At 42.4% G+C, this 10,909-nt stretch overlaps 2 protein-coding genes across 2 annotated transcripts in view; both read left to right on the top strand.

The window, feature by feature from the left end:
* The window catches only part of txlna (taxilin alpha), a 10,617-nt gene extending 4,612 nt beyond the window's left edge, over positions 1 to 6,005 (top strand). The window contains exons 5-11 of the mRNA XM_008296602.1: positions 1 to 159; positions 467 to 661; positions 835 to 954; positions 1,070 to 1,144; positions 1,247 to 1,339; positions 1,453 to 1,548; positions 2,882 to 6,005. Of these exons, the coding sequence (XP_008294824.1) occupies positions 1 to 159; positions 467 to 661; positions 835 to 954; positions 1,070 to 1,144; positions 1,247 to 1,339; positions 1,453 to 1,548; positions 2,882 to 3,211 (1,068 nt within the window). The 3' untranslated portion in view covers positions 3,212 to 6,005. The remainder of the gene's footprint in view (positions 160 to 466; positions 662 to 834; positions 955 to 1,069; positions 1,145 to 1,246; positions 1,340 to 1,452; positions 1,549 to 2,881) is intronic.
* A 636-nt stretch (positions 6,006 to 6,641) lies between these two features.
* On the top strand, positions 6,642 to 10,828 carry eif3i (eukaryotic translation initiation factor 3, subunit I). The gene is made up of 11 exons (XM_008296603.1): positions 6,642 to 6,765; positions 7,097 to 7,189; positions 7,286 to 7,373; positions 7,743 to 7,808; positions 7,951 to 8,100; positions 8,433 to 8,560; positions 8,762 to 8,872; positions 9,052 to 9,141; positions 9,251 to 9,324; positions 10,096 to 10,188; positions 10,300 to 10,828. The coding sequence occupies exons 1-11, from the start codon at positions 6,763 to 6,765 to the stop codon at positions 10,379 to 10,381; spliced, it is 978 nt and encodes a 325-aa protein (XP_008294825.1). The 5' UTR covers positions 6,642 to 6,762; the 3' UTR covers positions 10,382 to 10,828.
* Positions 10,829 to 10,909: the final 81 nt, after the last annotated feature.

Here is a 10,909-nt window from a genome sequence, read left to right as displayed (position 1 = left end):
CGTAACACACAGAAGCAGATGAGAGCGCTGCAGAAGAAGCAGAGTCAGCTGGTTCAGGAGAAAGACAACCTGAGGAACGAACACAGTAAGGCCATCCTGGCCCGCAGCAAGCTGGAGAGCCTCTGCAGGGAGCTGCAGAGACACAACCGCACACTCAAGGTGCAATACAGTCCTCTTTGTGTTGTTTTTTAAAAATTAAATGTATAGACATTTATCTGCAAAGATTCATTACATGACACGTCCTGCAACTGGAACTTCTAAGAGTTCAGCCTCAATGCATCACTCCATTGCTTTGGGAGAACAGATGGCAAAATACCATATGTAACAACGTTTTATATCAAATTTCAAGTAACTGTCACAATGCTAATAATAATTGTGACGTATAAACAGCTCGCATGTTAAAGGCTGTCGGAGAGCACAGCATAAACATTCTTTGAGGAAACTCAAAGTACTGTCATCTATGCAGGAGGAAGGAATGCAGAGAACCCGGTTGGAGGAGGAGAAAAGGAAGGAGGTGACTTCTCATTTCCAGGTGACGCTGAACGACATCCAGGCTCAGATGGAGCAGCACAACGAGAGGAACGCCAGCCTCCGGCAGGAGAACACAGAGCTGGCTGAGAAACTCAAGAAGCTGTATGAACAGTACAAACTGCGGGAAGAAGTGAGTGAGCAATTTTTTCCACATCTGCTTGTTTGAAGTGCAGCATGTAAGTTTTAGATTTTTTTTTCAGACTGCCAGTTGAATATTTCAGAGCTCACAATCATGTCATATTACATTTTTACTGAATGTGTAGCGTGGATTCTTTTGTTCTGACTTTGTGAAACCTCGACCAGCACATAGACAAAGTGGTGAAACACAAAGACCTGCAACAACAGCTGGTGGATGCCAAGCTGCACCAGGCACAGGAGCTGCTGAAGGAGTCAGAGGAACGCCACGACAGAGAGAAAGATTTTGTAATTATCCATTTTACGCACATATATATACACAAAATACAACCACAAAGACTGGATTTGTCCTGTTGTTATACCCACATGTGACCATGTCTCTTGTGTGCTTCTCCCTCTCCAGCTGCTAAAAGAAGCAGTCGAGTCTCAAAGGATGTGTGAGCTGATGAAGCAGCAGGAGGTTCATCTCAAACAGCAGGTTTCCTACGAGTCTTTAATCTTCAGATTTATAGCTCAATGCAAGATTGACTTAATCGTGAAATATTTTTATCACTAAACCTGTGTTGTGTTGTTTTCCCAGCTGTCACTGTACACAGAGAAGTTTGAAGAGTTTCAGACCACTTTGTCCAAGAGCAATGAAGTCTTCACCACTTTCAAACAGGAGATGGAGAAGGTGAGGCGTTTCTGTTACACTGAGGGTGTAAGAGAGAGAAAAAGAAGAACTATGTGTACCCTTTGTTGGGTTTACCTGCTAACATGGCTGCCTTGTTTCTATCGTGCTTACAGATGACTAAAAAGATCAAAAAGCTGGAGAAGGAGACAGCCATGTATCGCTCCAGGTGGGAGAGCAGCAACAAGGCTCTTCTGGACATGGCTGAGGAGGTAAAACAAGCTTTTGGTGTTTATGCTTGTCATGACTCTGACTTTTTGTTGCTAAGATGCAATCCACAGTGAAAGTGGCTCTCTAAAGTTCTTAAATCTCTCACATAATCCTACTGTAACGATAAGAGACACAGTGTTGCTGTGCTTCCTTTTAATTGTGTTAAACTCATCGTTATATTAGAGTTAAGAAGTCGTCTAGTTCTATCTCTGATCCCTTGAATTACAATTTGCTGAAATGTTATAGAATTTTTGCCCACTGACCTAACCAGGCTTTAAAAGCAACAAATGTTCATCCATCTAAAACCAGAGATGTTGGCCCCAAACGTCTGTTTTTTGTTTTAGTTTTATTAAATGCACTAAACCTGAATCTGGCGACAGCGGCGAGGCTGCTCAAAGCTCCACTACTGATGGCAGAGAAGGCCGTCTTGGCTGAAACAGCAGCAGCGCTCCTGCTGAGAACGTTACAGCTGCAGCCGCTGACAAGCGAAGGAGGGACAGACCTTCATCCAGCTTTGCTATTGGAGTATTAGAGACTGTTATCTGGCTCTACAAGACTAATACTGATAAAGTTGGGCGCAAAAATAGACAAAATTTACTCTTGATTCCACTCAATACAGTCTTGTAGCTCTCTAACCGTGATCAAATTCAAGGAAACAGTTGCAGATAAATGATCAAACATAATACAAATAATATATGAGGACCAAAAAATGTTTATTGCTAACTGGGGAAACACTGAATTGTGACACACTTGTGATGTGGACAGAGACACGTTGTTTTTCAAAATTCTCCTGTTCATAGAGCCCAAGACTGTGCTGGCCTTAGAGTTAAGACAAAGTTGTACATTGTTGTGTTACATCTAATTGTACATTAGAATTGAAATAAAAAATAAATAAAAGCAACAATCGACCTACAAATGGTCGACACTTCTACACCACATGTCTACCTTAGCGGTGCTCAAAGTGCTTTACAATGTGTTTCTCATTCACACACCATGCAAGGTGCCGGCCTGCCATTGGGAGCAATTTCAGATTCAGTGTTACGTAGACTATGGAGGGGCGGGGGATCGAACCGTCAACCTTGTGATTAGAGGACAACCCGCTCCATCCGCCACAGCCGCCCATAAAAGGGGGACTGAAATGTGTTCAGAAATACATTCAGGTTGACTTTGTCTTTTAAAATTTGTGTAAACAGATACAACACAAAAGCATCAAGCAGAGTTGCACTCCTAATTTCATTGTGTATTTGTGGCGTACTATGACGATAAACATATTCTGATTGTGACAAAAGCGTCACAGCACAGTTGTCACGGTGTCCTGTGTGCATGTGTCTGCAGAAAGCTGTACGGGACCATGAGTTTGAGGCACTTCAGGGGAAAGTCCAGCGGCTTGAGAAGCTGCGGCGGGCGCTTAAAGTGGAACGGAACGAGCTGAACAAGAAGGTCCAGAACCTCAGCGGTCCACACAGCAGCACAGCAGGAGCCCCCACCTCTGACCCAGGGACTGACTCCCCATCGCCACCACCTACAGACTCTCTGCTGGAGCCCAGCAGCTGTTCTGTCCCAGACACCTCCTCCTGCTCCCACTCCTGCCACTGTGGCCCAGAACTGGAGACAGACACCCTACTAGAAGGGGCAAACGCTCAGGCTGTCCCCGCACAGGAATGAAGCAGCGCTGCTCACACTCTCCTCCTTCCCCCCTCCTGCGTCAAGCCACCAAAAGATAAGCCACCAGCTGCAAGCCACTGCTCCACGGCTGGAAGAAGCTGATGTTAAACACTGGTCTAGAAGGAGATCGGATAGTCACACCTTTGTGCATTTTAGGTAGAATATCTGATCGACGTTTAGTAGAAGGGTTCGCTTGTGTCCTCCCAGTATCCTCTGCAGGCTTTATAAAGGTGAGAATAAAATTCACCTGTCAGTATATTTACATGCACACTGTAGCTCAATTACTGAGACTAACCTGATTAATGTAATCGCATTTACATGGTTTGCAAATAACCCAGTTTCCTGAAATAATTAGATTGTCATGACTCATTTAATAGCTGGTTTAGCATCTGCTTGCAAGCCCTCCAGGCAGCATCTTATTATCCACACAAATTAGAAGAGAAGAAGAAAACCAAGGGCTTTTTTTTTTTTACACTCAATATGCCACAACCCCAAAAGGTGTTTTTTTTTTCTAATATATGCACAGGACTCATGGAGTATAAATATAATATAAATTTTAACAAGTTATTTGGCTCTGATGTTCTTGTTCCAGCTTAAATCGTACCTTCACTAAATGACACTGTTTGCATAAAGGTTGCCTCATCAGTAGTGTGCATGTATTTGCACTGACTGCCTTTTGTGTTGTGCGGTTTTGCTGCACACCTCTTTCTTTTGACTTGCTATGAACACAAATCAGCCTGGAAGCGATCAAAAAGTTCTGACACTGCGTCTAGAAGAATGGAAAAACTTAATTTATATTTGACTGCCATCTCCAGCGAAGCAGTCGGCTCGTGCAGCGAATGCACTGCTCCCAGCACTCCTGCAACACATCTGTAACGCTCCCTGAAAGTCAAGTATTTCTGCAGTGAGGCTGAATTTCTGTGTTTCCAGTCAAACGAGCTCCATGCCATCCCACCACAGCTCAGGCTGTTTGCGCTGAATGTTCTCAGACGCCTCAGATTGTCGGTCACATGCAGAATGTTTCATGCTGGGGGAAACACAACTACATGAATGTTAAAGAAAACCAACAGTATGCCCCCGCTGCGCTCCTGACCTAACCTTTTCTGGTTTGCAAACAGCAGGTTCTTCTTCTGTCAGAACTGCCGTTTCTTCTCTTGGTGGTAGCTGCCGACCCGCCTCTCCCCACCGTCGTGATCCTTCACGTTAATGTTGGATCATCCAGCTGCTGATTGACAGAGAATGTGATGTTTTTCCTCTCTCTGCCCCAGTTTGAAATCACAACCATGGGTCACAAAAATGTGTATAAAACAGGTCCAGTTGTGACAGTTTGGTGTCCCGCCGTCTCTTCGTGTTGCACGAGCGCGACCTGATTCAGTTCCAGAACGTTTTGATCGCACCACCTTTAAATGTCAGTGCTGCTTGGGATGACACAAGCCAAACCAGTTTGTTCTGAGAGGAGTTATCAGAGGTTGAATGACGTGTGTGTGTGTGTGTGTGTGTGTGTGTTCCAGCAGTTTGTCTCTTTTGCACATTGAGTCTCGGTGTATTGGAAGGGGTTTCACTCACAGTCGTATTCTTAAAGCCACTTTTAGCACCTTCATGTTTTTTCTTTCACATGAAGTCTTAACAGAGATGTCTCTAGTCAGTCCCATTCTTAACATGAAAAAAAAAAAATCTAGATTTCTACATATTTTTTTGAAGGAGATTTTTCAGTCTGACTTTTGTTTTCGTAGAGATTAAATGTTCAGAACTATTTCCAATATTTTTCTGGGATGTTTGCCGAAATGTATTGTTTTTTTTCTCCTCGTTGGCATCACACTACTTCACTTGTGCGGCATTTTTTTTTTTTGTTTGGAGTCTGTATTTATTGTTTTGCATAATCTCTGATGTTTGAAATTTATGTAGCTTACAGAACATGCTGTAAAAATATATATATATGCTTATTTTGTAATAATTTAGACCATTTGTGAAGGTTTTACTTTTAGGACCAACTCCTTATTCTTCGTATGGCTAATTTTCACTGTTGTTATTCAGTCTGCCGATAACGTTGTAACACTGACCACTTTCATCTAACTCCATCTTTGTGCATTGGTGTGTGTGTGTGAGTGTGTGTGTGTGTGATGCGTCTACGATTGTCTCCTCCAAGTCCTGGTAATTGCAGTAGCTTGTAATCAGGTTTTAACAAGAATGTTCAAGGACCTCTATGCAACGCTTGTGTCTTGGTTTTATTCTGTGGCAGTCTGAACTGACAAGCACTTAGCTGAGAATGTATATTCATTTTTTTTTTTTTTTCCCACTGTCCTGCATGGATGTACTGTAAAAACAAACATATCTCACAGCAGAACTCTATTTCATTTTTGTCTTTCTTTTTTTGTTTAGACCATGTTTGTTGGGCTGCTTTGACATTGAACGTAGTATTCTCTCTGATGCTTTTGAAAAAGGTGCGACGACTGAGCCGAGAGGGAATAACGAGGGGAACAAGTAGAGCTTCTGAATTGTAGTTTCACTCCCAAACATGTTTTAATCCACACGTTATTTTGTACTACTCAAAATGTAGCATCGGTAACACAGCGTCCATTCATAGAATCGGTCATCTTAAAAAAAAAAACGGCAAACCTAATTTCCTCCATCGTCCCGTAGGACAGATTCATTGTAACCCCGAGTCCTGCAGCGGACGGGGAGCTTCATCGACCACGAGAAGGAACCAAAGATGCTTCCTTTTTTTGTCTTTTGCAGTACTTTTATCTGACCCTGTATATTTTGTTTCTTGTTAAATAAAAGATGTAACAGTGTGTAATGTAGCTGTTGGCTTTATTTATTTAACAGTGAGTATGAGAAAAGATCCCTGCAGCAAATGATCTCTGTCATGTACATTAAAACCTCATTTTGACTGTCTTAAGGAGTGCAGCCAGATTTAAATTTTTCTTTTTTATAAGACCAACCATGAATGTCATTTCTTGGCAACTCTGTGTACAGCAGAGTAATAGGATGCATGCTTTTAATTATGCTCCTTTTACAGTTAAACTATTCAAAGACGGAGCTTATTTAAGTAAAATCTTAAAATCAATTCTAAAAACCAACAGTGAGAAAATGTGTGTGATGTGATATCATCTGTTAAAACCGGCGAGAAGCAGAGAAAGTCAGAAAGGTCCCAACCTGAGCCTCTTTGTAGTCCATAGAATCCTGTAGTGATGATTTTAATTAAGACAGCTCCATGTCAACAATAAATCCACCTTCCAGTTTGGGTTTAAAGGGTTAGCCAGGCTAATTAAAACTGCTGCATATTGTAAACTGTACAATAATAATCCATCCATCCATCGTCTATACACCGCTTAATCCTTATTAGGGTCTCATCTTATTACAACGTGGTAGTTCATAGTCCTGCCGTTAGGGGGCGCGCTGACGCCATGTCGCTCTTTGACACAGGAAGTGTTCCTCCGTCCTTTTCCTCAGCGGCTCCGGCGCCTGAAACACGAGTGCTCACTTTTTTCGCTCTTTAAGGGAGGCGCAGTAAATTATACTGGACCGACTGGCGACACTTAGCTGACAAAATGGTTAGTATAATGTTTGGTAAAACGTTTCCTACGAGTCATGTTCTGCTCTGAATTATGCCAATTTTGTTGCTGCGACAGTTAGCTCCGGCTTAGCTAGCCGCGGCTAACGCTAGCTGTTAGCAAGCCATGCTAGCTAGTGGTTAGCTGCGTGACCAAAGATGTTTCACCGGTCCCTTGTAGAACTGAACTGGGTGTTTGTTTGTAAAGATAAGTAAGCAAACACAACGTTGTGTGTCACCACAGACTGCAGCCCAAATCTGTTTCCCCGTTAAGAAGCTCTTCGTTGAGTGACCTGCAGTAATTACATACAGATAACTGTTGTTCTTCACAGAAACCCATCCTACTGCAGGGCCACGAGAGGTCCATCACTCAAATCAAGTACAACAGGGAAGGAGACCTGCTCTTCTCTGTAGCTAAAGACACGGTGAGTCCACAGTAATCAAGTTCATTCATTCAGCAATACATACATTTAGCACATGGGGAGTTATTTAATATATCGCTTGTTATTGTCCCATTTTAGGTAGCCAACGTTTGGTACTCAGTGAACGGCGAGAGGCTTGGTACCTACAATGGACACACGGGAGCTGTGTGGTGTGTTGACTGTGACTGTATCCTCCTCCAGAAAATATGCTTGCATATGACATTTTATCTCGAAGAAGTCCAGGATGTTGTATGTACACACAACAATAGGTATGATCAGTCTGCATATCATAAAGGAAAATTAGCTTGTTGCCTTATTTGACAGAAATGTGTGCCTCTTCCTGTTATTTTGACCATTTGATAAAAACAAACACATCTGTTATTGTTGATTAAACCACAGGTAACACAACTGGTTTAAAAAGATGTTATTGTTCTTTTTTTTTTTAAATGCCAAAACTTTAATTCTTTCACTAATCTGTTTTGGGTGCAAATAAAACCTCATTGGGGCATCTCACTGATGATGTACATGTTTAGTTCCTTAACCTGTCATCTCTCAGGGGACACTAAAAACGTATTAACAGGATCTGCAGATAACAGCTGTCGACTATGGGACTGTGAGACCGGTGAGTAAAAACAAGTTGTAGAAAATGGGTGGCACAGTTTTCCTTATGCCAAATGCTAATTATTATCCTTGTGTACATTTTGTTACCTGCCGGTAACCATCCCATAGTCTCGTTAAGCCGACAGTGTGTCTGCTGTTCACAGGTAAACAGCTGGCCCTACTCAACACCAACTCTGCTGTCAGAACGTGCGGCTTCGACTTCAGCGGCAACATCATCATGTTCTCCACAGACAAGCAGATGGGTTACCAGTGCTACCTGAACTTCTTTGACCTGAGGGATCCACAGCAGATAGGTACATAACACACACACTTGTTTTACTCAGCAGTCACGCTGACCTTTAAAAATGGCCACCAAAATAAAGAAACAGTCAAGTTTGAACATGATCTCCTTTTTTTAGTATTGGTTGCTTTTAAGTTAAAAATCATGTGCCTCAGTTTTAATTTGTTGAGATGTAGTTGAATATTAATACAAGTTTTTTTTAACAAGCAAAATGTTGCTCTTCATCCATATATAACCAAGTGATGAAGTCACACATTACTGTAGTTATTTACAGTTCATACATAGTATTTACACAGCAGCAATGTCAGCAGTATGAAGAGGAAGTCTCTCTTTCTGTCTGTGCAGATGACAACCAGCCGTACCTGTCGGTGCCTTGCAGTGACCACAAGATCACCAGTGCTGTGTGGGGACCTCTGGGAGAGTTTGTCATTGCTGGCCATGAGAATGGCGAGATCAACCAATTCAGTGCCAAGGTTTGACACGTGGGAACATGTGGGAATGTAGTAAACTGGTGCACTGGTTTCACAGCCCAGTTAAGACATTTTATGCTGTTTAGTAAATAGACTAGAATGAGAACTACCTCCTTGCCAGCAAATGTGTGTAAAATATTACTGTGACTGTTTTGCTTGTAACCTCTAAAAACTGCATGTTGTAACTGTGATATTTGTGGACAGTCTGGAGAGGTCCTGAAGAAGATCAAGGAACACACCAAGCAGATCAATGACATCCAGCCATCAGTGGATCTCACTATATTCATCACTGCTTCCAAGGATAACTCTGCAAAGGTAAGACCCTTAAACACTCACTTTGTTAATGTGTGGGGTCACTAAACTTCTGCTCCATTGAACTGCCTTATCATTTTCAGTTTTTTGGGTTCATTACAAGTCCTCAGTTCAATCAGATTCTAAATCTAACTTTCATTTAGACTTCACCACTGAGCGTCTTTGTTTTTCTTTTTTTGTAGTTGTTTGACTCCACTTCTCTGGATCACATCAAGACATTCAAGACAGAGAGACCCGTCAACTCTGCTGCCATCTCCCCCATTATGGATCATGTAAGAAATGGCTCGCTGTGCTGCGTGTCCTGTTAGAACATGAACTTTGATTTGGCACTTTGCCACAAACAAATCTCTTTTAACCACTTGTATATGGGTTGTGATTCAGGTGGTGATGGGAGGTGGACAGGAAGCCATGGAGGTCACCACTACCTCCACCAGGATTGGCAAGTTTGAGGCCAGGTGAGCTAAAATGTGTCAGTTTGGTTAGAAGGTCCTCATAGTAAGTTAAACCAAATGCTTAAAACCATAGACTGTATAAAAGATGGACGTAGCTACCGTGACGTCACCCGTTGGTTTCTGCACTGAGAAAATGAAGCCAGGGTTTTGCTACTTCCTGGTTGACATCTTGGATTTTTGGAACCAGTGATGCAAAAATCGTCGGAGGGGGGCGGAGCCATAGGAGGAGCGATTGGTCAGACGGATTGAGAGGCGGGCCCTCTCTGCCCGCCCACATTTACCGCCTTCTGCTCGCTTCGTCTGTATGGTCGCTGCCGACTGTCAATCAAGCCAGCCACGCCCCTTGCCCCGCAAAATGTTGACAATTTTTTAAAAATTCAGTATTGATTTATTTTCAGATTGGCCACCTGATCTCTGGATTTGACCATGAAAACTAATAAGAAAAATCCTGAGCTGGAGGAATGCAGTATTTCATGATCTGTGATCACTTCTTTTCCAATTCAAGTCTATGGGAGCCAGGGCTTTTTGGAGCCAGGACTAGCGGACGTAGTGATATTGCAGGTTTTTGACACTTCCGGGTTGGCTTCATTTTTCAGGGCCGGTTGCTACGTCCATCTTTTATACAGTGTATGCTTAAAACCGATTATTTTGGGTTTCTACTCTCCAGGAACCAAATTATGCTCACTTATGTGATATCAAGCCAAATGGCAAAAACATTAGATAACAAGATTTTAATTTTTTTTATTGATAACCTGTCTTCTTTGCTATACCCAGGTTCTTCCATGCTGCCTATGAAGAGGAGTTTGGTAGAGTCAAAGGTCATTTCGGCCCAATCAACTGTGTGGCATTCCACCCTGATGGCAAGAGGTACAGGATAGCCATACTTTTGATACACTGCCCTAAAATGTAGTCTGGTTAACACTGTTGAGTTGTCTCACCACTGACATTATTCTCCTGCTGTGTTGTTGTCGTCTACAGTTACAGCAGCGGAGGAGAAGACGGATACACAAGGATTCACTACTTTGACCCACAGTACTTTGATTTTGAGCTGGAGGCATAAACAGCCAGCCTCCTCGACCCTCACAGCTTCAGCTAACATCAGACTCAGTCCAGTCTGGAAGAAGGAATAACGGACAGAGTGCATTTACGCCTCCCCTCTCCTCCCGACCTTGCAAGTTAATGTGATTGAATTAAGCCTGTATACGTCTCACAGACTGCTTCAAAATAAAGGAAGTGAGGTCAGGAGAGGTTTGTGACTGCATCTTCATGACAAGTTTGGTGTTTTTGTTTTTTTTCAACAATTTTTCCATCATCACTCGGAAACTCTTTGGTAGCATAAGGAACAGCTGGATTTGAATTTTTGTACTCTGGATATGCAAAGATTCACAACTGGACTTTAAACCCCATACTCCTGAATCCTAAAGTGTATTTAATTTGATGAGCAAGAATTTGAGTTATTGATGCATTTCTGTTGTTTCACCATTCCACCATTAAACAGCTTCATGAAGTTGTCTGTGTGATTCATCATTCAGTTATGAACATGAACACACTCATCACACACTTTTTAGGGTCCGAGCACCAAAGGGTG

The sequence above is a fragment of the Stegastes partitus genome, unplaced genomic scaffold (assembly GCF_000690725.1).
Source record: "Stegastes partitus isolate 25-593 unplaced genomic scaffold, Stegastes_partitus-1.0.2 Scaffold1138, whole genome shotgun sequence".
Taxonomy (NCBI): domain Eukaryota; kingdom Metazoa; phylum Chordata; class Actinopteri; family Pomacentridae; genus Stegastes; species Stegastes partitus.
The sequence above is the reverse complement of the archived record's forward strand: the minus strand, read 5'-3'. Positions and strand labels throughout refer to the sequence as shown.